The 27150-nt window shown below is 42.9% G+C and overlaps 2 protein-coding genes across 7 annotated transcripts in view; one reads left to right on the top strand and one right to left on the bottom strand.

The window, feature by feature from the left end:
* The window catches only part of LOC125990988 (general transcription factor II-I repeat domain-containing protein 2-like), an 8597-nt gene extending 1424 nt beyond the window's left edge, over nucleotides 1–7173 (top strand). Inside the window, exons 1-2 of one of the 2 annotated variants that reach the window (XM_049758442.2) lie at nucleotides 1–1181; nucleotides 1895–7173. The exon at nucleotides 1–1181 is cut by the window's left edge and continues 1424 nt beyond it. In XM_049758442.2, the coding sequence (XP_049614399.1) occupies nucleotides 2800–4611 (1812 nt within the window). In that variant the 5' untranslated portion in view covers nucleotides 1–1181; nucleotides 1895–2799 and the 3' untranslated portion in view covers nucleotides 4612–7173. The other variant, XM_049758443.2, reaches the window with a different exon arrangement.
* Nucleotides 1–27150, bottom strand: part of si:ch211-161h7.5 (uncharacterized) — an 89946-nt gene that overhangs the window by 13506 nt on the left and 49290 nt on the right. Inside the window, exon 1 of one of the 5 annotated variants that reach the window (XM_068649399.1) lies at nucleotides 15909–16493. The exons of 3 other annotated variants lie outside the window; for them this stretch is intronic. The gene's annotated coding sequence lies outside the window, so the exon portion shown is untranslated. Of the gene's footprint in view, nucleotides 1–15908; nucleotides 16494–27150 lie in introns of those variants that run through there. One more of the 5 variants, XM_068649400.1, reaches the window with a different exon arrangement.

Raw genomic sequence — 27150 nt, 5'->3', positions numbered from 1 at the left:
GAAAGGTGGTGGGATAAAAATTGTAACAGGAACGCTATATTAAATGTCAAGCCGTGAATATTTGTGCCCCCCTCCCATTTTGAGAACGGTGAGTCCTAGACTCCAGCTGTTTTTTTTCTGTCTTCCTGGGGGTCTGCTCAGGTAGTGTGGCAAATTTGAACAGGTTCCCTCATTCCTAGCCCAAGTTACAGGGGGGGAACATATCCTCACGGGGCACCCGTGAGGATATGTTCCCCCCCCTTATTTTGAGAACGGTGAGTCCTAGACTCCAACTGTTTTTTTTCTGTCTTCCTGGGGGTCTGCTCAGGTAGTGTGGCAAATTTGAACAGGTTCCCTCATTCCTAGCCCAAGTTACAAGGGGGGAACATATCCTCACGGGGGAACATATCCTCACGGGTGCCCCGTGAGGATATGTTCCCCCCCCTTATTTTGAGAACGGTGAGTCCTAGACTCCAGCTGTTTTTTTTCTGATGATTTGTGCAGTGATATTAATTGTTATTAATGCACTTTATCAATGTCTTTGGCCTTATTTGGGTCAAACAACTTTGTTTCTTTATCATATAACATACATAAAAATAATGACTTTAAACTTTATTAAAAACATTATTATCTATTTGTTTATTTATTTATTTAACATCCAATATTGTAAAGTTATCAGTGCACGTCTGTCAATAATTTCAATAAAATGTGTAAAGAACAAAATTAATGCCAATTGAGTTATGCCAGTTATAATGTCTTAATAAAGTTGTTGGTCCACTAATTGGCCCGACAACAATATTAAGATATTTAACTTCTTAACTTCATTGATAATTTTGCAAGATATAATTCAATAAACAGTACTAATACAGACAGACCTTGAGTCTGTAGCCCAAGTTACAGGGGGGGAAACATATCCTCACGGGTGCCCTGTGAGAATATGTTCCCCCCCATTTAAAACGGTGTAAATGTAAATAAATGATTTGTGCACCTGTCTGCTGCGTGACGGAGATGAGAGCACAGGCTCAGGAGTGAATTTGCCTCAGGACGAGAGTGACGATGAAAGCGACAACGAAAGAGAGAATGAGAAAGAGTGGTGCGACGCACATCTGGCGCTATTCCAATCGGACACTGAGGAGGAAGATTTTGCTGCTTTCAGTGGACAGGAGGAAGACAAAGACGGCTCTCAGTGACTTTGTTGACTGGTATGTTTTTTTTTTTTTTTTACCTGCCTAGTTAGTGCTGTTACTTCCGTGTTTACAGCAAAATGTTAATGTTATAAAAACTTTAGCCCAGCGAGTGCTGTTACTTCCGTGTTTATAACGAAATGTTAATACGATTAAAACTTTAAAAAGGCTTTCAGTGTACTGTCTTTCTTTGTAAATAACTCGTGTGCACGTGCGGCGTATAGTCTCGTGCGGCTTACATAAATATAAATATAAAAAACTCACGAGTTTTAGCTAGTGTACCTTATAGTCCGGTGTGGCTTATAGCCCGAAATAAACAGTACATTGTGTATCAATAAGTGTACGTATATTAAACTATATAACTGCATATGTCATCATAAGAACATTAAATAATAGTTTCAAATAAATGTATTCGGTATAAATGACATACAGAAAATAATGTATAAATAATATAAATATGATACGCGTGTGTTTGTGTGTGTGTGTGCTAACGTGTGTGTGTAACATATGTAGATGTAGCTAAAGTATACATTAGGGGTGTCAAACTCATTTGTGTCGCGGGCCGCATCATAGTCATAGTTGCCTTCGGAGGGCCATTACGACTGTCAACACCTTATTGTGTGAAGGCGATGGCCTTCACACATATGTTATTCTACTCCATTCACTTTATTATTGTGTGAAGGCGAGACTCGGTACAGGTCGGAAGTTGACCTTCTGACCACGTGGTGCAGGGACAACAACCTCCTGCTGAACGTCAATAAGACCAAGGAAATGATTGTTGACTTCCGGAAGGGTCACACAACACACCTGCCGCTGATCATCGACGGTGCTGTGGTGGAGAGGGTGAGCTGCACCAAGTTCCTGGGGGTGCACATCAGTGAGGACCTCTCCTGGTCCGAAAACACCTCGTCACTGGCGAAGAAAGCTCAGCGCCGCTTGTACTTCCTGCGGAAGCTCAGGCGTGCATGTGCTCCTCAGGCAGGAACGAAATTTCGGTTTCTTTGTGTGTCTTTGGCATGTGGAGAAATTGACAATAAAGCTGACTTTGACTTTTGACTTTGACTTTGATGTGTTATTCTACACCATTCTCTATTATTGTGTGAAGGCGATGGCCATCACACATATGTTATTCTACACCATTCTCTATTATTGTGTGAAGGCGATGACCTTCACACATATGTTATTCCACACCATTCTCTATTATTATTGTGTGAAGGCGATGGCCTTCACACATATGTTATTCTACACCATTCTCTATTATTATTGTGTGAAGGCGATGGCCTTCACACATATGTTATTCTACACCATTCTCTATTATTGTGTGAAGGCGATGGCCTTCACACATATGTTATTCTACACCATTCTCTATTATTATTATTGTGTGAAGGCGATGGCCTTCACACATGTTATTCTACACCATTCTCTATTATTATTATTGCGTGAAGGCGATGGCCTTCACACATATGTTATTCTACACCAGGGGTCACCAAACTACGGCCCGCGGGCCGGATACGGCCCGTCAGCACATTTGGCCCGGCCCTCTGAACAATACCAGAGACGCTATCGGATTTGTTTTCCTATTTGGCCTCCAGAAAAAAAATCCTAGGCCCCGCCCTCTCAAAGAGAGAACGGAATAATGGCGAAAAGGTTAGGTAAGAGAAAAATTGATTCAGAATGCAGGGTATTTAACCTGCAGTGGACAAACGATTATTTTTTTGTTCAATGCAAAGAAAAGGCTGTTTGTCTCATCTGTCAAGAGACGGTGGCGGTATTCAAAGAATACAATCTTCGCCGACACTATGAATCCCGTCACAAAGACAAGTACGATAGCTTGCAAGGCCAAATACGAGCAGACAAACTCTCAAAGCTAAAAAGTGGACTACTATCTCAGCAGAATACATTTGTACGCCAAGCTCAGCTGAACCAGGCATCCGTTCGGGCCAGCTTTCGGGTTGCTCAACTGATAGCAAGCAGCGGTAAGTCTTTCACTGACGGAGAGTTTGTTAAGAAATGTATGGATGCTGTCGCGGAGGAGGTGTGTCCCGAGAAGAGAGATGTATTTAATGCCGTAAGTCTGTCGGCGAGTACAATCACCAGACGCGTTGAAGAAATCGGGAGTAATGTATATGCCCAGCTGCAGCAGAAGACAAAAGAATTTGACTTTTTTTCATTAGCACTGGATGAGAGCACGGACGTGCAGGACACAGCACAACTGCTCATTTTTATTCGTGGAGTTAGCGCAAACTTTCAGATATGCGAGGAGCTGGCAGCCCTCCAAAGTCTCAAAGGGACTACAACGGGAGAGGATATTTTTGACAAAATGTGCCAAACCATGGAGGAGTTGAACCTGGACTGGTCAAAGCTGGCTAGCATCACGACTGACGGGGCTCCTAGCATGGTGGGCGAAACTCGCGGTCTAATAGGACGCATGAACCGGGAGTTGGAAAAAAGGGGTCTCACCGCCCCGCTACGAGTCCACTGCCTGATTCACCAGCAAGCACTGTGCTGCAAAGTGTTGACGTGGGATTCTGTAATGAAGGTTGTGGTGTCGTGCATAAACTTCATCAGAGCAAAGGGACTTAAACATAGGCAGTTCCAAGAATTCCTGTCTGAACTGGAGTCTGCGCACGGAGATGTGCTGTACTACACAGAGGTCCGATGGCTGAGCCGGGGCAGAGTTTTGAGGCGTTTTTACGAGCTGCTACCCGAAATTAACGCATTTCTTCATTTAAAAGACAAAACGGTCCCAGAGCTGATCGACCCAGAATGGAAATGGCACCTCGCATTTTTAACAGACGTGACAGAAATACTTAACAGCCTTAACTTGCAGCTACAAGGCGAGGGGAAACTCATTTGCGACATGTATTCACACATAAAAGCATTTGAGGTGAAATTAGCGCTGCTTTTGGAACAAGTGAAAAAGCGCAACTTTGTCCATCTCCCTGCTACCCAAAAGCTGTCGACAGAGAACCCAGCGGTCCCGTTCCCAGCTGAAAAGTGCGTGGAAGCACTGGAAATGCTGAAGGCGGAGTTCGGTGTGCGATTTAGTGTACTACATGTTCATGCAAAAGAAATCCGTCTTTTTCAGAACCCCTTTGTTGCCGACATTGATGAAGCCCAGCCTTCATATCAGTTTGAGTTGGCTGAGTTACAGAACTGTGATGTTCTGAAAGACACATTCAAGCCCAACTGTCTCATTGACTTCTATGCCGCCCTCCCAAACGACACGTACCCTAACATCAAAAAACACGCAATGAAAATGTCCACAGTTTTTGGCAGCACGTATATCTGCGAGAAAACCTTTTCACGCATGAAACTGCTGAAAACTCCGATGAAATCAAGATTGACAGATGAACATTTGCATCAGTGCTTGAGACTGGCTGTAACTAGAATGGAACCTGATATTCAACTTCTCACCAGCCAGATGCAGGCCCACAGTTCACACTGATGAACATACATAGGTAAGCTCACTTTTCTGACTTGAATGAGTCATTTTGAGCATAAACAAATATAATCATAATAAAATCTACTGGGATAAAATCCATCTTTACAACCATACTGGTACTGAAATGTATTGTGCTGTGTAGGTGCTGTATCACTTAGTTCAGTTTCTCAACCTGCTTCCTTTGTGGTTTTCACAGGGAAGTTGATGAGAGAGAGCTGCAAACAGCGGTGTCTACAAGCCTACTGGAACCTACAAAAGGATTATAAGGAAGGAACACAAGAACTTTAAGAGACTGCTCATATGTGTCAGAGAGATTCTGTTCTGACAACTGAGCTGAACTTTTATCTGTTAAGATTGTGCATGGCACAACAGAAAGTTAATGTTCCATGGCTTTTTTTTTTCTATGAAGAACCTAGAGAGAGTTATTTAGTTATTATTTATTTCATAAATAGTGTTATTTATTTCCAGTTTTTTTCTGTGAAGAACTCAGAGAGGGTTATTTAGTTATTATTTATTTCATTAATAGTGTTATTATTTATTTCCTGACTTTTTTTCTGTAAAGAACCTGGAAAGGGTTATTTGGTTATGTGTGGCTTTCTGGAAAACAATAATTTTTTTAAGCACCCCTACGATCGTCACACTTTTTCTGTTGCAAACTGACACCGGCCCCCCATCAGAGAAAGGAAAAGTTATGTGGCCCTCACAGGAAAAAGTTTGGGGACCCCTGTTCTACACCATTCTCTATTAGTATTATTGTGTGAAGGCGATGGCCTTCACACATATGTTATTCTACACCATTCTTTATTATTATTATTGTGTGAAGACGATGGCCTTCACACATATGTTATTCTACACCAGGTATGGGCAAACTACGGCCCGCGGGCCGCATACGGCCCGTTAGGCTTTTTAATCCGGCCCGCCGAACTCTTCCAAATTATAGTAAAAACCTCCTTTTTTTTCCCCCTTTGCCTGCAATGCCCACGTTTCCCCAATAGATGGCGCACTCAAAACACATTGACCGTTGTTGGAGTGGTGCGTATTCCTCTTTATTTCACTTTAATTTTCACTTCATTTCACGTCACCATTAAGCCCTTCTGTAAAAATGAGCGAACCAAAGAGAAGGAAAGTGGACAGCGAATGCAGAGTGTTTAATAAGGAGTGGACATCAAAATACTTCTTCACTGAAGTCCGATCAACGGCTGTATGTCTGATATGCCAAGAAGCTGTTGCGGTTTTCAAAGAGTACAATATCAGCCGTCACTTTGCCACAAAGCATGCAAACTATGCTAGCAAGCAGTCAACACAAGAACGGGCGGCTACTGCTCAGAGGTTGGCAGCTAATTTACAGAGTCAACAGAAGTTTTTTCACCGACAAACTGCAATTCAAGAGTCAAGTACCAAGGCAAGTTATTTGCTGGCATTCAAATTAGCAAAGGCTAGTAAGCCTTTCTCCGAAGGCGAGTTTTGAAAGAGTGCATGGTAGAGACAGCAGGTCTCTTGTGTCCGGAGAGCAAAGCCAAGTTTGAAAAAATAAGTTTAGCACGCAGGACAGTGACTCGCCGCGTGGAACTGATTGACGAAGATATAGCCAGCGAGTTAAACAAAAAGGCGGAGTCCTTTAAGTTATATTCACTAGCACTGGATGAAAGTAACGACATAAAAGACACTGCTCAGCTCCTAATTTTTATCAGAGGGATTAACGACAGTTTTGAGATAACGGAGGAGCTTTTGAGCATGGAATCACTGAAAGGGAAAACGCGAGGAGAGGACTTATATAAACAGGTGTCTGCTGTCATCGAGAGAATGAAGCTACCTTGGAGTAAACTTACCAATGTCACCACGGATGGATCGCCAAATTTAACTGGAAAAAACATCGGGCTGCTGAAAAGAATCCAGGATAAAGTGAAAGAAGAAAACCCTGAACAGGATGTTATTTTACTTCACTGCATCATTCATCAGGAATCTCTGTATAAGTCTGTATTGCATCTTAATCACGTCGTGGATCCAGTTGTAAAACTTGTTAACTTCATACGAGCAAGGGGACTTAATCATCGTCAGTTCATTACGTTCCTGGAAGAAACTAATGCAGATCACCAGGACCTACTTTACCACTGTTAGATAAATTGTATATATATGTTATCATGCGTTCCCTAATGAGTACTTATTAATAAAATTATTGCACAGAATGCTTGCTGTATCGCCTTGCAGACGTCCACCAGAACACAAGTCATACGATGCTGTCTGGAGCTTCCTGACCTTCTACATCTCTGGGAATCCAAGAAAGCTGTTGATAGCTCAATCTATTTTGTTGATGTCTGCACATGGCATTTTGTCCTTGCACTCTTTTTGATTCTCATGACATCTTGTCTACGACTTCTTTTGTTTATAGAATCTCGTTTCTTTTCTCATGAGACAAAGCCCACACTTTCCCCCACCTCAGGGGCTAGTCTCACATTGTGGGTAGGGCATTCCTAAATAAAAAGAGCGAGGAGTGTTAACGGACCTTTAGTGTATTTCGGGACTGCTGTAAGTCTGATTGCACTCCTCGCGAGAAAAGACTCAAAATTCTGCCTCACTGGTTTTGTCTGCTGATCCTTTTGCTGATTTTGAACCTAACAACCACTCTGGTTAAGTTTGGGGAAAGTGTTTCAACGAGTCTGGGAGCTCAAAGACGAGATTTGCTCATTTTTAAATTTAATGGGGAAATCCGAAGAATTTCCCGAGCTGAGCGACACGAACTGGCTTTGTGACTTTGCGTTTGCTGTGGACATATTTTCACACATGAATGAGCTGAACGAAAAGCTACAGGGGAAAGGTCAGTTTGCGCACGACATGTACACAAATGTGAGAGCCTTCAAATCCAAGCTGGTTTTATTCTCCAGGCAAATGTCAAACAAATATTTTGCACATTTCCCCACACTAGCCGTGCAAAAAGAGGCCGCCCTAAATGCGAAGAAATACTGCAAATCAATGGACAATCTGCACAGAGAATTTTGCCGTCGGTTCTGTGATTTTGAAAAAATTGACAAGTCACTTCAACTGGTGTCCTGTCCCCTGTCACAAGACCCCGAATCAGCACCGCAGGAGCTGCAATTGGAACTGATCGATCTTCAGTCTGACTCCGTCTTAAAGGAGAAGTTCAAGTCTCTTAAACTGAATGACTTTTACGCTTCACTTAAAGAGACCACGTTTCCAAACCTCCGGAGGTTGGTGCAGAAGATGCTGGTGTTGTTTGGCTCGACCTACGTGTGTGAGCAGACGTTTAGCGTCATGAAAATCAACAAAGCCCATCACAGATCCAAGTTAACTGACCAACACCTCAGATCTGTCCTGAGAATTGCCACAACAAAACTAACTCCAGACTTTGATGCACTGGCAAAAAAGGGAGACCAACAACACGGTTCCCACTGAAATAGTGAGTTTTTCTGCTGTGTTATGAAAAAATGCATATGGAAAGTTTGGAAGTGCGTCTTTTAATTAAGAGCAATGCGCATTTACGCACAGCAGCGGTACAGTAGCTTAATTAACACGCCGCACATCGCTCTTAATTTAAATTTAAATTTTCAGCTGCAGGTAGGATATTTAATACAGCCTATGTCTGTGTGCTTGGCAACGATACACATGTACTGTTTGCACGTGAAGGCGAGGGCGTCCGTGGCGAGTTTGTAGAGCGCGCGGTCAGGACATTCCATCCATGATTTAACACAAGTAGTATTTCGTTGTGTAATAATATGTTTTGAATGTTGAAAGTGATTCCATTATTCAATAAATGTTGATTTCTTTAACTTTGCACCTTCGATTGAAACTTATTAAAAACAGACGCAATCTTGATAAATCACAGTGCGTATGTTATTTTGATCTATTTACATTTCCTCCTCACAGTATCTGCGAAATAGTATGTAAATGCCATATCTTGCATATTCCTTGAGACAAATTTATTAATTGATAAGGGCTATTTTTCACATTTGAAAGACAGTTAATAAATTGGGTTGAAGTGTTCTTACTGTGCTATGAGGTTTGCACACACTACATTTAATGCTTTAGTATATCCGGCCCAAACACTCCCTCCAAATGCACCTGGCCCGGCCCCTCAGTCAAATTTTAAAACCAATGTGGCCCGCGAGTCAAAAAGTTTGCCCACCCCTGTTCTACACCATTCTCTATTATTATTGTGTGAAGGCGATGGCCTTCACACATATGTTATTCTACACCATTCTCTATTATTATTATTGTGTGAAGGCGATGGCCTTCACACATGTTATTGTACTCCATTCTCTATTATTGTGTGAAGGCGATGGCCTTCACACATATGTTATTCTACACCATTCTCTATTATTATTGTGTGAAGGCGATGGCCTTCACACATATGTTATTCTACACCATTCTCTATTATTATTATTATTGTGTGAAGGCAATGGCCTTCACACATATGTTATTCTACACCATTCTCTATTATTAGTGTGAAGGTGAAGACCTTAACACTATTGTTATTGCTGTCCTTTATTATTATTATTATTATTATAATTAGTGTGAAGGTGAAGACCTTCACACTATTGTTATTGCTGTCCTTTATTATTATTATTAGTGTGAAGGTGAAGACCTTCACACTATTGTTATTGCTGTCCTTTATTATTATTAGTGTGAAGGTGAAGACCTTCACACTATTGTTATTGCTGTCCTTTATTATTATTAGTGTGAAGGTGAAGACCTTCACACTATTGTTATTGCTGTCCTTTATTATTATTATTATTAGTGTGAAGGTGAAGACCTTCACACTATTGTTATTGCTGTCCTTTATTATTATTATTATTATTATTAGTGTGAAGGTGAAGACCTTCACACTATTGTTATTGCTGTCCTTTATTATTATTAGTGTGAAGGTGAAGACCTTCACACTATTGTTATTGCTGTCCTTTATTGTGTGAAGGTGATGGCCTTCACGCATATGTAATTCTACACCATTCTCTGTTATTATTGTGTGAAGGCGATGGCCTTCACACATATGTTATTCTACACCATTCTCTTTTATTGTGTGAAGGCGATGGCCTTCACATATGTTATTCTACACCATTCTCGATTATTGTGTGAAGGCCATCGCCTTCACACATGTTATTCTACACCAGTGGTTCCCAAAGTGGGCGGTACTGCCCCCCTGGGGGCGGTGGAAAGATCTGGGGGGGCGGTGAGGACGAAGGGGGCGGTAGGGGGGCGGTGAGGTCGAAGGGGGCGATAGGGGGCGGCAGTCCGAAGTCAGAATTTGAAGGGGGCGGTAGGGGGGCGTCAGTCCGAAGTCAGAAGTTCGAACGTTTGTTTGACGACACATGTGAGTCGACGGACGACAATTTGTACACATGTGCGGTTGTGGGTGGACGGACGACAATTTGTACATGTGCGGTTGGACGAGTCAGTGACCCAAATTAAACCGGAAGTGACCTTTTTAAACTGGAAGTGACCCAAACTAAACCGGAAGTGACCCTTTTAAACCGGAAGTGACCCCAAATAAACCGGAAGTGACCTCAGCTAGACCGGAAGTGCCTCTATTCAAACCGGAAGTAACCCAAATAGACCAGAAGTGACCCAAACCAAACCGGAAGTGACCCCAAATGAACCGGAAGTGACCACAGGTAAACCGGAAGTGACCCCAAATCAAACCGGAAGTGAGATTTTTAAACCGGAAGTGACCCCAAATAAACCGGAAGTGACCTCAGCTAGACCGGAAGTGCCTCTATTCAAACCGGAAATGACCCAAATAGACCGGAAGTGACCCCAAATCAAACTGGAAGTGACCTTAAGTAAACCGGAAGTGACCCCAAATCAAACCGGAAGTGACCCAAAATAAACCGGAAGTGACCCAAAATAAACCGGAAGTGACCCAAAATAAACCGGAAGTGACCTCAGCTAGACCGGAAGTGCCTCTAATCAAACCGGAAGTGACCCAAATAGACCGGAATTGACGCAAATCAAACCGGAAGTGACCCCAAATGAACCGGAAGTGACCTCAGGTAAACCGGAAGTGACCCTAAATCAAACCGGAAGTGACCTTTTTAAACCGGAAGTGACCTTTTTAAACCGGAAGTGACCCCAAATAAACTGGAAGTGACCTCAGCTAGACCAGAAGTGCCTCTATTCAAACCGGAAGTGACGCAAATAGACCGGAAGTGACCCAAATCACCCTGCGAGTGACCTTATTTCAACATTAACTGCCCTAAATAGCTACATTAGGCGCTTACTTTTGTATTTATTGTCAGAGTGAACCCGTTTCAACATTTTAACCCCAAAAGTGAACCTCTGGAAGCTGTTTTTTTTCGTTTTGTTCCAAATTTCAAAATATTTTGGCGCAATTCTTTTTTCTTTTAATTCCCATTCATTCTCTATGGGGATTGAACATTTGCTCTAACTTCTACATTTTTTAACCAATTCAACCCGTTCCAACATTCAACTGTTTATCTTTTGCCTACCTATTCCACAACCTCCCACTTACCAAAAATTCCAAACTTCAAATTTGAAATTCAACCAAATTCTCCAAAATTTAGTATTACGCTTCTATTTTCCACATTTCTCAAGAAATTCAACTCATTTCAACATCATTCGGCATCATTCCCCAAGAAGTGATTCAAAGTCTTCGCCTTCACACGCAATTTCTCCAGAAATTGCATTTTCTAGTTCTTCTATTTTATTCTCCACACTTTTTTGTCCCGCTTCTTCTTCCACAAAATTCATCCGACTCACTCCGTTCCACTTTTGACGAATTCCAAATATTCACGATGAGCGCTTCCATTTTTCTCGTTCCGAAAATTTTCCGATTTCGCAAAATTCGCGAATTAACGACAAATTTTTCCCCATTCATTCTTAATGGCAGATTCGACATTTCACATTTACGTCATTCCACTTTTAAATTCACATCATTCAGCACATTCGAACCACATTCGGATTGATTCTCGACATTCCCAAAATTGCCAAATTCAAAAATTTCACGTTTTCACGTTAAAATTTTCCAAAAAAATTCACGAAATTTCGTTTTTCACCTCTAATTTCTACATTTTTCAACCGATTCAACCCATTCCAACTTTCAACTGTTCATATTTTGCCTGCCTATTCCACAACATCTCGCCTACCAAAAATTCCAAATTTTCAAATTTGAAATTCAACCAAATCCTCCAAAATTTCGTTTTTCTACTCTAACTTCTACGTTTTTCAACCGATTCAACCCATTCTAACTTTCAACTGTTCATCTTTTTTCTACCTATTCCACAACTTCCCACTTACCAAAAATTTCAAATTTGAAATTCAACCAAATTCTCCAAAATGTCATTTTTCTACTCTAATTTCTACATTTTTCAACCGATTCAACCCATTCCAACTTTCAACTCTTCATCTCTTGCGTACCGACTCTACAACTTCCCACTTACCAAAAATTCCAAATTTGAAATTCAACCAAATTCTCCAAAATTTCCGTTTTATACTCTCATTTCTACATTTTTCAACCGATTCAACCCATTCCAACTTTCAACTCTTCATCTCTTGCCTACCGACTCTACAACTTCCCACTTACCAAAAATTCCAAATTTGAAATTCAACCAAATTCTCCAAAATTTCCGTTTTATACTCTCATTTCTACATTTCTCTACCGATTCAACCCATTCCAACTTGCAAGTTTTCATCTTTCACCTACCTATTCCATAGCTTCCCTTTACAAAAAATGCCAAATATTCCAATTTGAAATTCAACCAAATTCTCCAAAAATGTGTTTTTCTACTCTATTTTCTACATTTTTCAACCGATTCAACCCATTCCAACTTTCAACTCTTCATCTTTTTCCTACCTATTCCCCAAATTCCCACTTACCAAAAATTCCAAATTTGAAATTCAACCAAATTCTCCAAAATTTCGTTTTTCTACTCTAATTTCTACATTTTCAACCAATTCAACCCATTCCAACTTTGAATTCTTCATCTAAATCCTACCTGTTCCCCAAATTCCCACTTACCATAAATTCCACATTTTCAGATTTGAAATTCAACCACATTCTCCAAAATTCCGAAATTCCACCAAATCTCCAAAATTCAGTTTTTCACCTCTGTTTTCTACATTTCTCAAGTAATTCAACTCGTTTAAACATCATTCGCCAGCATTCCCCAAGAAGTTATTAATAGTCTTCGCCTTCACACGCAATTTCTCCAGGAATTGCATTGTCTAGTATTATATACAGTATAGGCTACACACCAAATTGATGAATAACACGTTTTGAAATCATAGACTAGTAAAAACTAGTAAAAAAATAAATAAAAAGATTGCTAGCAATTTCTATTTTTTTTTCAAAGTGAATACAATTTCTAATTTTAATATTGACACATGTAGTCCATTCCCAATTTGTCTTTGCGAGCCATATAAAATGATGTGGCGGGCCATAACTGGCCCCCGGGCCTTGAGTTCCACACCTGTGGTATACATACTGTGAATATGTTTTTAGAACTGTTTTATTATAACAACTTTTTTATAACAAGGCACAAGAATGCATACTGTTAATACGTTTTTAGAACTCTTATTATAACATTTTTTTATAACAAGGTACTGTTAGAAAAATGTATATATATGTTATCATGCGTTCTCTAATCAATGCTTACTGCAATATTACTGCAATATATGCTTGCTGTTTGGCTTTGCTGTTTTTATGTTGTGCTACAGAAAAGAAAGGTTACAGCTGGGTCACGAGAGAGGTGACGACTGGGTCAGGCAGGACGTAGCTACCAGCTTGCGACTCTGCAATAAGAGAACGTCTACTGAGACAATTCGTAGAAACAACATGCCTGACCACAGTTTTACACTCTCCGATGGAGTGGCAAGAAAACGTCAAGTTTCCTGTTTTTATCATAGAGGCAAAGAGAGATGCTGATTGCTTAAATTGTTTTGCAGACATTGCCATATAAGTATGCAACACCTTGTGTTTATTTTTGGTTACGAGACAAAGCCCACATGCTTTTTCCCCCCTCCCTTAGGGGCTTTTGTCTCACATTGTGGGTAGGACAAATCCTAATAAAAAGAGTAGGAGTGCATACAGATATTTAGTGTAGTGAAATTGTTGTAAGCTATCTGTACTGCACTCCACGCGAACATTTGAATTAATATTCTTGTCTCATTGTGATTTCTGTTTGCTGAGTCTTTTCTCTTTACTTTATAGTACACATGTCAGTAAAATAAACCTGACAGGTACAATACTGTAAATATGTTTTTAGAACTCTTATTATTATAACAACTTTTTTTTATAAAAAGGTACAAGTGTACGCACTGCAATTGTGTGGGCACTCCCTGCCTTCTGCTGGTGTGTGGGCAACTTTTGTGCCATAATTTCTCAATTTAGAGGTTGTATTTGGGATTTTTGTTTTTGGAAAAAAAATCCGCGATGTACTTACGATAAATGAACCGCTATGTAGTGAGGGATTACTGTATACCTATTGGATTAAAGTGCATGTGTTACGTGTGTATTCATATATTTCACTTGCTTAATTTGCTAGGCAACCGACATTCATAAGCGTGAACTAATATTTCGTGTGCATACACACTGAACTTTAGACGATATTAGCAGTAAACATTCGGAATGGTTGGATAAGGGGGTTCAACATGAGCTTTTGGAAGGCTAAAAATTATAGCAAATCAATTTCAGAAATGTGGCGTGTGCTGTTTTAGTTGTATGTTTACAGGGACCAGCCAAGATATCTGGAGCAGAGGTGCATGTTGACAGAAAGTCGTCGCCTAGGAGACAAGAGGTGCGTGACGGACAGCTACTCCCCCGAGAGAAACAACACTGTTTTTTATTGTAGTGACCTTGACAGGCAAATACAATCATGAGGACCACAGGAATTAGACACCGGCTTTTCTGACTCAGCTCGTACGCGAGAGCAAGTCGTAGCAGAAAGAAAGTGGTCCAGCGCTGTAACCCTTTTCTTGAATTCAGAGACTCTACAAATTGGATCACAATCAACCCAGCTTATGTGAGTATGGCGTTACGTATTGTGTTAGTGTGAATACCTTCCTTAAACAGAAGAAAAACGAACATGCACTGAGTAGGTTTTATGTTATATGCCGCGGGGTGCAATTGGCGCACTCCCTTTGAATTTTCCATCAAGCTGATAATCTGAATCAGGTGTATTGGACGAATGAAATATGAAAAACAAGCAGGTTATCGGCCCCCGAGGACCAGACTTTGACACCAGTGCCTTAGTGAAATAACATTATCGGAACAACGCCTACACACGTTAATCATTAGCATTGCCCATCTGACTTACGTAGGTGCTTTTGATTACAGCAATTCCATCGTAGAAGTTCAACCTACGTTAGTTAACCATTAGCATTCCCATCTGTCTTGTATAGGTGCTTTTGATTAAAGCAATTCTATAGTAGAAGTTCAACAAGTATTGGCTCTAAAATTTGATTGAGATGTGTGCCAAACATGGTGAGCCCCAGGAAGGCAGCAGGCCTCGATGGAGTACTGGAACCCACTTCATCTCAATCTTCAAACACTGCCTGTCTCAGAGCACCATTGAGGCCTGCTGAAAACCTCAACCTTCTTCCCCATTCCCAAAAGGAAACAGTGGCTAGACTCACCTGTTCTACTTCATTCAATGACAATAAAGGCGGTTATGATTCTGATCCTTATTATTTAAACAAAAACGTAATGAAATACATTGTAATTAATTTCTCATGATTGATCACATTTATATCAAACTGTTAGTTAAATAAATTATTTATTAAATAATAAATTGTTCAAATAATAAATAACACACCATCTTAAACAACAAAATTTAATCTATCTATCTGGAGTACTGGAACCCACTTCATCTCAATCTTCAAACACTGCCTGTCTCAGAGCACCATTGAGGCCTGCTGAAAACCACAACCTTCTTCCCCATTCCCAAAAGGAAAGTGTCTAGACTCACCTGTTCCACTTCATTCAATGACAATAAAGGCGGTTGTGATTCTGATCCTTATTATTTAAACAAAAACGTAATGAAATACATTGTAATTAATTTCTCATGATTGATCACATTTATATCAAACTGTTAGTTAAATAAATTATTTATTAAATAATAAATTGTTCAAATAATAAATAACACACCATCTTAAACAACAAAATTTAATCTATCTATCTATCTATCTATCTATCTATCTATCTATCTATCTATCTATATTATAAGAGACAACCCTTGATTAGGAATACAGTACTTCTGACAGAACAGCACTCAATGCATGTTGAAAATAATATTAATTGTCACACAAAAGATGTCAAGTCAAACAAAGCATACCTTTCGCCGTCCCTACTTTGGGCTTGTACTGCAGTGCAGATAGCAGAAGGTCTATTTTATGGATTAGCTTGTTTACGACAATGGCAAAAGTCACATGTACCTTACATATCTGCAACTCACTCATAAAAGGGTTGTCAAACATAACATACCGACCTTTTCACCTTCCATCATTATATATCACTCATTAAAGTTGATTGATGAGAAGGACGATAGTGGATATACCTGAGTTAACATAATTGTGTTTAAACAAGTGAAAAAAATCCAGGCAAACTTTAGCCACCTGGGTTTATTGGGGAAAAAAAAAACACTATCAAAAGTTGATAAATCAATCTCAATGACCATTTTGCTAAATGGGAAACTTCTGTAGGGTTGTTTTTTTTGGGGGGCGGGGTGATCGTCTCGCAGTGAGGTTACTATTGTTTTTGTAGAAATCATTAAGGCCCTAGTAGCAAATGCAACAGTCCTGGTTTTACGTTTCACCTTGACCTATAAAATTTTGGTCATATAAAAATGTATTTTTGATGGCAAAAATATTTATTTACATACAGTCAAACCTCGGTTTTCGAACGTCCCGGTACTCGAACAAATCAGAATTTGAATGAAAAATGAGAGATTTTGTTGCTTCGGTTGTCGAACGAAATTCAGAGGTCGAACCTTGCGAGATGAGCCGAAAGGACCCGAGAAAACCCGACCGCGCGGCCCGGATGCCGACTGACTCCGTTTGTTATTGTATTTTCGTTACTTTGAGGGTTGTATTAACCCCTAATCATGCCTCCAAAGAAAGCAAGTGGGAGCAGTAAAGCCATCCTAAAACACAAAGACGCTCTTAAAGCAACACTGAGCGCCCGGTTCCGGTTGCGTGATCAGACCAAATTAAGCTCCCTGCGCACTGAGGTCCACTTAAATTTTGGAAAGTACATCAGGACTTTAAAAATACTTTCTAAATTTCAGCGACGGCAGTGCAGTTGCGCGGTTGGCGGTGCGCTCCAGTTGCGCGATCGGACAAAAATGCGCAAATAAAACAATGCTTAAAAAAGGCGTGTTTTTAAGTCTTGGAACGGATTCAATTTTTTTCCATCATTTGTAATGGGAAAAATAGATTTATTTTAACATTTGACAACCTATTTACAAATTTGGTGTCACGAATGGAAATGGAGCCAGGACGACCAAATACAGCTTGGACCACGGTTTATTGAGGGAAGAGGGAGTTAGAAGGGAGCATGAAGGGACAACGGGCAAACTAACATGACTTCCTAACAAAACTACACACATACAACAACAGGACTGACCGACCGACAGGCCTGGCTAACAGACACAGAACAGAAAGACACAGACATGAACAGAAAGTCATGAACTACGAGAATAATCCGACAGGGGAGTGAGAGGCAGACAGGAATTAAATACGCGACAGGTAACGAGAGGCAGGTGACTGTGATTACACTGATCGTGGGCAGACACAGGAGGGGAGGGGAGAGTACACAGAGACGCGGACAGAAACCATGACAACATGGACACGTAGTGGGGCGACCGGGGACAAGTCATGACATTTGGGGCTATTTACAGAGATGTTATTGCATGTGTGCTCACATGTGTGTGTGTGTGTTTTGCTATTTACAAAGGATGTACGTATTTGTGTGTCGCTGTATCCCGCATCAGAATATTCGTCAGATGACGGCAATTCATCCGAACTGTGGCACAAACAACTGCCACTCACTAAGTGTCTGCCCGAGCCGGTGGCTTTTAAAGCGGACTTCCGTGTCTGTCACGTACTCATAGCCACCTCCTCTAAATTCACTCTATCATCTTACTCTTCCACATTTACAATGAGCAACAGTTTGCTCAATTGTAAGCGGCTTGAGAGCTGATCACTTCTGTTTTGCCATGTTCTCTCACTCTTGGACTTGTTCCTCCGAAACTCCACAACTACTCACTATTGTTCTACTATTTGAGCTGGGTTACCGCTTATGTCACCTCTTTATGAGCCAGCATGAACATCTCTTCCCTCAAGTGGTCACAGTTAACCACTGCGATGCTTTATACGCTTGATATCAACTCTTTGTATGCCAGCGATGAGAATACTCGTCATTGACATTAATGATGCAGGATCCCGTCGAGTATTCTTGTCAATTTATTTTAATTTTATGAATTGGTAGATAAGACTCCCGGTCACCTTTCCACTTAAAATTGTTAGAATAGGCCTCTTTGGCACATGTGATTAGCTAGGTAGCTTGGGCTATGCCGTTATATCGCTGTAACCCTTCTCTTGCTTCATTAGCATTCTCTTCTTTATGACACTCTTTGCACATACGTAGACGTCGCTCTCAGTTAAGACTATTTGTTCAAGGTCACACATTATCACACAGGCTAGGCAGAGTCGCCTCCTTGCAGGAGGGTGGCCTAGAGTAGTACAAGAACAGGAACCTTGGTGGTGGGAGTTAGACCTTCTTCCGCATCTCGCAGAGAAGGCTCCACAGCTGTATATCGATCATTCTGGCATACATTAAATAGTTATACTGTGAAGGCTGCCTCTTGGTAATTACAGTTAGCATAGCGAGCATTAAAGATAAAGAACTGGGAACAAACCTAACAAAATCAAATCTATAGGGCATTGTAGTGGTTAACTCTGACCACTTGGTGGCAGAGTTGCTCTTGCTGGCTCAGAGAGGTGACGTAAACTGTAAGCCCAGCCCACATGGGAGAACAACGGAGAATGAAGTTGTACAGTTATGGAGGAAGAAGTTAGAGAGTGAGAGAAAATGGCAAAATGGAAGCGATCGGCTTTCAAGTAGCTTACAATTGAGCAAACTATTTGTTGCGTGTTGATTGCTAACGTTTCTTAGCAAAGTGCCGTGGTGCTTGCTGGGTAATGTGGGATGATGACGTGTGCTGTTTAAGTGTGTTGTTGGACTACAATACAAGCTCGTGAGTACGAATGGTCACCTCCAGTGTCTTCATTCTCGGCTAAATTGCCGTACCCCAAGTTATAACAAACTGGCGACGAGGTGGAGCTTAACGTTGTTGTTTCGGCTTGACGTCTGTCTTGGCCGAGTTTTTTTTTTTTACGTGAATGAGTAGCGCAATGTTGTGGCTATTGTTTGGTGGTGCCTCCGACGGTGGGAGGGACCTTCGTGTCCCACTGATTAACTACCGCCTGCCTTAAGTTAGGCAGGTCCCAGCCAGTCTGCTTGCTTCTTAAGATGCAAGGAGCTTAGAGTGTATACACTTGACGGGTAGCTGAAAATAGTGTACCCACAAACCAGTGACGTGTGGTGAGGTTCATGACTGGGGAGGCACTGACTTCACCTCCCCCCCAGGTAAAATTTGTCCGACACCTAACCGTGTAAAAAAAAAAGGTTCGGGAACGCTGCTCTAGAGTAGCTTATTCATTATTTAATTTGAAGTACTTTAATTAAAATCCCATATCAGCAGTCTTCACACATAAAAACACTCAATAAAGCACATAGAATCAAAAACTTGTTTTCGATCGTGCGTACCACTCCGTTTCAAAAGACATGCTCCGAAGTCCCGTTGTCCGAATCAAACCTTTTAACTCCGGAGTTGGTCTTCCTTTACTGATGACCTCCTGCTTCGACCGAAAATCCATAGTTGAAAATTGTTTGAGTTTGCATATGTAATCCTCCATTGTAAAACGAAATGGAAAAACAAAAACAAAAAACGAATATAAAACGAAATAAATGGACGACTGCTCCTCAGTTGTTCACTGTAAATTTGAACTGGAGATCACTTATTCTACAGGTGGGCGCATGAAGCATCCCGGGATCACTAGCGCTCCCTGCCATAAGGCTGGAGAACTTTTTTTGTTGCCTCCATTGGGTCTCTTTTCAAAGCCGATTTGTTCATCTAAACACGATGTTACAGACAGATGCCAAAAACACTAGATACTACATCACCTTAACTACGGAAATTAGTTAATAAAGCCACAGTGTTTGAACACTTAAACAGTGACATAGAGAGAGACAGCAGTTCAGTCTAACTCAGGGGTGGGCAAACATTTTGACTGGCGGGCCGAATTTGGTTCTAAATTTTGATCGGGGGGCCGAACCAGGAGCAGATGGATGTAGTGTTTGTGTGACGTAATAGAAATGACATGTACAGGTCACTGCATAAAAGTTTTGTGCTTTTAGTAGGTAGTAAAGCATGGATATTCAAAAAAAGCTTTTTGAAAACAAATGCATTTATTAACAGCATTAAAAATATATTTCACCCAAAAACTACCGTATTTTCCGGACTATAAGTCGCTCCGGAGTATAAGTCGCACCAGCCATAAAATGCCCCAAAAAGTGAAGAAAAACATATACAAGTCGCTCCGGAGTATAAGTCGCATTTTGGGGGCAATTTATTCGACAAAATCCCACACCAAAAACAGTCATGAACGAGCAACAACAGGCTAAACGATAGCAACAACAGGCTAAACGATAGGTATGCTAACGTGACAAACACAAACAAAGAGCTGAGAACGGGCCTGACGTAACATATAGAGTGATTAAGGACAACTATTACATGAATAACATGTTTATAAAACCATCAGTGTCACTCCAATTCATTAAATAGCAACAACAGGCTAAACGATAGGTATGCTAACGTGACAAACTCAAACAAAGAGCTGAGAACGGGCCTGACGTAACATATAGAGAGATTAAGGACAACTATTACATGAATAACATGTTTATAAAACCATCGGTGTCACTCCAATTCATTAAATAGCAACAACAGGCTAAACGATAGGTATGCTAACGTGACAAACACAAACAAAGAGCTGAGAACGGGCCTGACGTAACATATAGAGTGATTAAGGACAACTATTACATGAATAACATGTTTATAAAACCATCGGTGTCACTCCAATTCATTAAATCCATCGATCGTTCTTTGTCAACAATGGGTGCGCACGGCTGAGCGCGCTTGCGCTTCAAAATATTCCACAGGCTCATATAACGATAGATAAACTATATTTTAAATAACTATAATACAAGCCAATAATATTATCAAACCATCCGTGCACTTTAATTCCATTAAATCCATCCATCCATCCATCTTCTTCCGCTTATCCGGGGTCGGGTCGCGGGGGCAGCAGCTTCAGGAGGGACTCCCAGACTTCCCTCTCCCCAGCCACTTCATCCAGCTCATCCCGGGGGATCCCAAGGCGTTCCCAGGCCAGCTGAGAGACATAGTCTCTCCAGCGCGTCCTGGGTCGTCCCCGGGGTCTCCTACCGGTGGGACATGCCCGGAACACCTCCCCAGGGAGGCGTCCAGGAGGCATCCTGATAAGATGCCCGAGCCACCTCATCTGGCTCCTCTCAACGTGGAGGAGTAGCGACTCTACTCCGAGTCTCTCCCGGATGACCGAGCTTCTCACCCTATCTCTAAGGGAGAGCCCGGACATCCTGCGGAGAAAACTCATTTCGGCCGCTTGTATCCGAGATCTCGTTCTTTCGGTCACGACCCATAGCTCGTGACCATAGGTGAGGGTAGGAGCGTAAATCGACCGGTAAATTGAGAGCTTTGCCTTTTGGCTCAGCTCTCTCTTCACCACAACGGACCGGTACAGGGTCCGCATTACTGCCGACGCTGCACCGATCCGCCTGTCGATCTCACGCTCCATCCTCCCCTCACTCGTGAACAAGACTCCAAGATACTTGAACTCCTCCACTTGGGGCAGGATCTCATCCCCGATCCGGAGAGGGCATTCCACCCTTTTCCGATCGAGGACCATGGACTCGGATTTGGAGGTGCTGACCCTCATCCCGACCGCTTCACACTCGGCTGCGAACCGTTCCAGCGAGAGCTGGAGATCACGGCCTGAAGAAGCCAACAGCACCACGTCATCTGCAAAAAGCAGAGACGCGATGCTGAGGTCCCCAAACCGGACCCCCTCAACGCCTCGGCTGCGCCTAGAAATTCTGTCCATAAAAATTATGAACAGAATCGGTGACAAAGGGCAGCCTTGGCGGAGTCCAACCCTCACTGGGAACGAATCCGACTTACTGCCGGAAATGCGGACCAGACTCTGGCATCGGTGATACAGGGACCGAACCGCCCTTATCAGTTGGCTTGGCACCCCGTACTCCCGAAGCACCCTCCACAGAACCTCCCGAGGGACACGGTCAAACGCCTTCTCCAAGTCCACAAAACACATGTGGACTGGTTGGGCAAACTCCCATGCACCCTCGAGGATCCTGCCGAGGGTGTAGAGCTGGTCCACTGTTCCACGGCCAGGACGAAAGCCACACTGCTCCTCCTGAATCCGAGGTTCGACCTCCCGACGGACCCTCCTCTCCAGCACCCCTGAATAGACCTTACCAGGGAGGCTGAGGAGTGTGATTCCCCTGTAATTGGAACACACCCTCCGGTCCCCCTTCTTAAAGAGGGGAACCACCACCCCAGTCTGCCAATCCAGAGGCACTGTCCCCGATGTCCACGCAACGTTGTAGAGGCGTGTCAGCCATGACAGCCCCACAACATCCAGAGCCTTTAAGAACTCTGGGCGGATCTCATCCACCCCCGGGGCCTTGCCACCGAGGAGTTTTTTAACTACCTCAGTGACTTCGACCCCAGAGATTGGAGAATCCGCCTCAGAGTCTCTAGGCCCTGCTTCCTCAATGGAAGGCGTGTAGGTGGAATTGAGGAGGTCTTCGAAGTATTCTCCCCACCGACTCACGACGTCCCGAGTCGAGGTCAGCAGCACGCCATCCCCACTGTAAACAGTGTTGACGTTGCACTGCTTCCCCCTCCTGAGACGCCGGATGGTGGACCAGAATTTCCTCGAAGCCGTCCGAAAGTCATTCTCCATGGCCTCACCGAACTCCTCCCACGCCCGGGTTTTTGCCTCAGCAACCGCCGAAGCCGCGTTCCGCTTGGCCATCCGGTACCTGTCAGCTGCCTCCGGAGTCCCGCAGGCCAAAACGGCCCGATAGGACTCCTTCAGCTTGACGGCATCCCTTACCGCCGGTGTCCACCAGCGGGTTCGGGGGTTGCCGCCACGACAGGCACCAACGACCTTACGGCCACAGCTCCGGTCGGCCGCCTCAACAATGGAGGCGCGGAACATGGTCCACTCAGACTCAATGTCCCCCGCCTCCCCCGGGACGTGGGAAAAGCTCTGCCGGAGGTGGGAGTTGAAGCTCTTCCTGACAGGAGATTCTGCCAGACGTTCCCAGCAGACCCTCACAGAGCGTTTGGGTCTGCCAGGTCGGACCGGCATCTTCCCCCACCATCGGAGCCAACCCACCACCAGGTGGTGATCAGTTGACAGCTCCGCCCCTCTCTTCACCCGAGTGTCCAAAACATGCGGCCGCAAATCCGATGACACGACTACAAAGTCGATCATCGAACTGCGGCCTAGGGTGTCCTGGTGCCAAGTGCACACATGGACACCCTTATGTTTGAACATGGTGTTCATTATTGAAAATCCGTGTCGAGCACAGAAGTCCAACAATAGAACACCGCTCGGGTTCAGATCAGGGGGGCCGTTCCTCCCAATCACGCCCTTCCAGGTCTCACTGTCATTGCCCACGTGAGCATTGAAGTCACCCAGTAGAACGATAGAGTCCCCAGAAGGAGCGCTATCCAGCACTTCCTCCAGGGACCCCAAGAAGGGTGGGTACTCTGAGCTGCTGTTTGGTGCATAGACACAAACAACAGTCAGGACCCGTCCCCCCACCCGAAGGCGGAGGGAGGCTACCCTCTCGTTCACCGGGGTGAACCCCAATGTGCAGGCGCCCAGCCGGGGGGCAATAAGTATACCCACACCTGCTCGACGCCTCTCACCGTGGGCAACTCCAGAGTGGAAGAGAGTCCAGCCCCTCTCGAGAGGGCTTGTACCGGAACCCAAACTGTGTGTGGAGGCTAGTCCGACTATATCTAGTCGGAATCTTTCTGCCTCACACACCAGCTCGGGCTCCTTTCCAGCCAGAGAGGTGACATTCCATGTCCCAAGAGCCAGCTTCTGCAGCCGGGGATCAGACCGCCAAGGTCCCCGCCTTTGGCTGCCGCCCAGCTCACATTGCACCCGACCCCTTCGGCCCCTCCCACAGGTGGTGAGCCCATGGGAAGGGGGACCCACGTTTCCATTTCGGGCTATGCCCGGCCGGGCCCCATGGGCGAAGGCCCGGCCACCAGACGCTCGCCTTCGAGCCCCGCCTCCAGGCCTGGCTCCAGAGGGAGGCCCCGGTGACCCGCGTCCGGGCGAGGGAAAACTAAGTCCATTTATATCACTCATCATAAGGGGCTTGTGAGCCGTGCTTTGTCTGGCCCATCACCTAGGACCCGTTTGCCATGGGTGACCCTACCAGGGGCATGAAGCCCCCGACAACATGGCTCCTAGGATCATAGGGGCACGCAAACCCCTCCACCACGATAAGGTGACGACTCGCGGAGGGGTCCATTAAATCCATCGATCAAATTCCTCGTCCTTTGTCAACATCGCCGTGCGTGCGCCCTGACGTCAGCCTCGTCTTTATTCCACAGATCTACTATATAACTATATTGTAGCGTTAACAAAGTACAAGGATAGACGTAGGTTTGGTTAACGGCTCTTTATTAAACAAAACAAACTTCCAAGCGTGTGGCGGCGTGGACTTTCAGACAGACCGGGCGTGCGTAATGGCCATGTCCGAGCCCCGCGCACCGTTCGCGGACAGCCACTCGGCCGAGCGTCGGCCCCCGACTCAGTAGAGACCGGGCGTGCGTAAAAGCCATAATAGTTTTTCAAACCTTCTATGTCACTCCAAATCCTTAATTCCTTCAAACTCTTTGTCCTCCGTGTCACTTAGAAATGATCACCGCTAATGATGCCGGTAGTCCTTGTGTGGGCACGTTTGTATGTAAACAACCGGCGCGCCGCGCTACTGACGTCACTGGAAATAGTAATCCATTGGTACATCACGGTTCTCCAAAGTTTCTTTCTGCTGCTCGATTACTGTTTTCAGCTGCATATTTTACAACTTGAAGTTTGTAACCTGCAAAATATGAGTTTCTTTTTGGTGCCATTTTTCTTAAGCCCACCCAGTTGATGAGTCACGGCCAACGGTAAAATTTAGAGCGCCCTCATCCAGTTTCGTCTGAAAATATAATTTTTTTTGGTTGTTTTATCAAAGTCAAAGTCTGCTTTATCGTCGATATATTTTTTTATATACTAAGACACACAAAGAGATTGAAATTACATTTCCACTATCCCTCGGTGAGATAGTACACATATGCATACAAGCAACACAAAAAAACCCAAGAAGGCACTAACAATTAATAAATAAGAGTATTGAATAAATGATAAATAAACAAATAATAATAAATAATAATAATAAATATAAGAGGAGCAAAAATGGAGCAAGTGTACATACAGCAGACAGTGGACTTGGATATGGTGCTTTAAAGTGTTAATTGCTTTATTTGATGTTTTCTCTATTTTTCATGTTTTGAATATGTTCAAGATAAAGAAATAAAAGCATGTGAAGTGATCAACTATACTAAAAATAACATGGGAAGTGGTCAACTATACTTGTAAGTGATGTCTTAATGATCAAGTAAAAATTTGTGAAAAAAAACATATATAAGTCGCTCCTGAGTATAAGTCGCCCCCCCACCCAAACTATGGAAAAAAACGCGACTTATAGTCCGGAAATTACGGTACTATCAGTGATTCTCATTAAATACGACACTGTTATTATGAATAATAGTTTCCATCACTTCAGCGCCTGCAGGTCAGATTTATGAAATATGTTTATCGAATAAGGCGAAATCACATCAAACAGCAAACATTCTGACCAAATACATCATCTTGAAGAATCAGGGAAAGAATACGTCTAAATAAAGTAATAAAGAAATCAATAGTGTTGTTGGTCTCCCTTATTTGCTAGTGCATCATGGTCTGGAGTAAAATTTGTTGTGGTAATTCTTAGGATAGAGCCGAGGTGTCGGTCCGTTAACCTAGAGCTGTGACGGGCTTTGTTGACGTTCATGTGGTGGAACGTCTGCTCACACGCGTAGGTCGAGTCAAATTGTCCTCTCTTTTTTTTTTTTAAACACTCGGCACTCAGTGTCCACCTTTCTTTTCCTCGGGCCACTCATTTTAGTGGAAGTATTCCAGGGGAAGGTTTGTGGGTGGCATTAACGTAAAACTGTATCTGAAAGCTCAGCGCGCGAATTACGAGAATGCTGACGTCACAGCCCACACTCAAAATTCAGCACTGATGGAAATAGAGCGCGGAGAGCGCCGGGTCCGTACTACTTAGTACAGGCATGTCAAACTCAGTTTGGCTCTGGGGCCGGATCCAGACTTTCTGTTCTCAGGTGGGCTGGATCAGTAAAAGAATGTCAACTCCAAATATTTTGCTTTGTTTTTCAGTACTATGCTTTATCATTCAGCCTACATTTGTAGCCTACCCTACATATTATAATCACGGATGACAAAGAATCTTTTCTAAGCACAACACATTTTTTTCACAAACAATGAAAAGAAAAATGATTTCATGGTTCACTGGTTTATTTTAACAATGAAGTGAATGCAGTTTTACACCTGAACCAACTCACCACACTTAACAAACTCAAGTGGGAGCTATGAAGAAAATATTCTCGCCTTAATTGTCGTACTGCTTTGAAATAAATAAAAAAAGAAATACAAAATAAAAGTTATAGCAGTGCATGCTTATACTACATCCGATCAAACTACTAGGCTGGGCCTACTGAAGCTGAGAATATACTGCAGAATATGAACTGTCTTTAGTATGAAACCAGATTAATCTTATTTTTAATGATCTGTATATTAATACAGATCATTAAAAATAAGATTAATCTGGTGCAAACAAATTTCGTGTCATCACACTTTTTTTCTCTTTCACTGCACTCCTGCAGTCTACTTGCTGCTGCTGGCTCCTGAAACTTGGGATCTTTTTGCCTTCACAAGTGTATCAATATTGGGTGTCAAATCCTGAGTAGCAGCACATTTAACAATATCATTCAAGTGTTTATTTGTCAACCTTAAGCGTTGCTTTGTTTTATTATTGTTCATTACGGAGAAAACCTGTTCACAAAGATAAGTACCGTAATTTCCGGACTATAAGCCGCACCGGACTATAAGCCGCACCAGCTAAAATTCAGGGATATTTTAGTTTTTTTCTTACATAAGCCGCACCGGACTACAAGCCGCACGTGCACATGAGTTTTTTACAAAGAAAGACAGTACACAGAAAGCCATAAAAATCCATAAATACGCCGCGCCGCCATTTAA

Source organism: Syngnathus scovelli, chromosome 21 (genome assembly GCF_024217435.2).
Source record: "Syngnathus scovelli strain Florida chromosome 21, RoL_Ssco_1.2, whole genome shotgun sequence".
NCBI lineage: Eukaryota > Metazoa > Chordata > Actinopteri > Syngnathiformes > Syngnathidae > Syngnathus > Syngnathus scovelli.
Note: the sequence above shows the minus strand (reverse complement) of the source record. Positions and strands in the feature narration are given on the sequence as shown.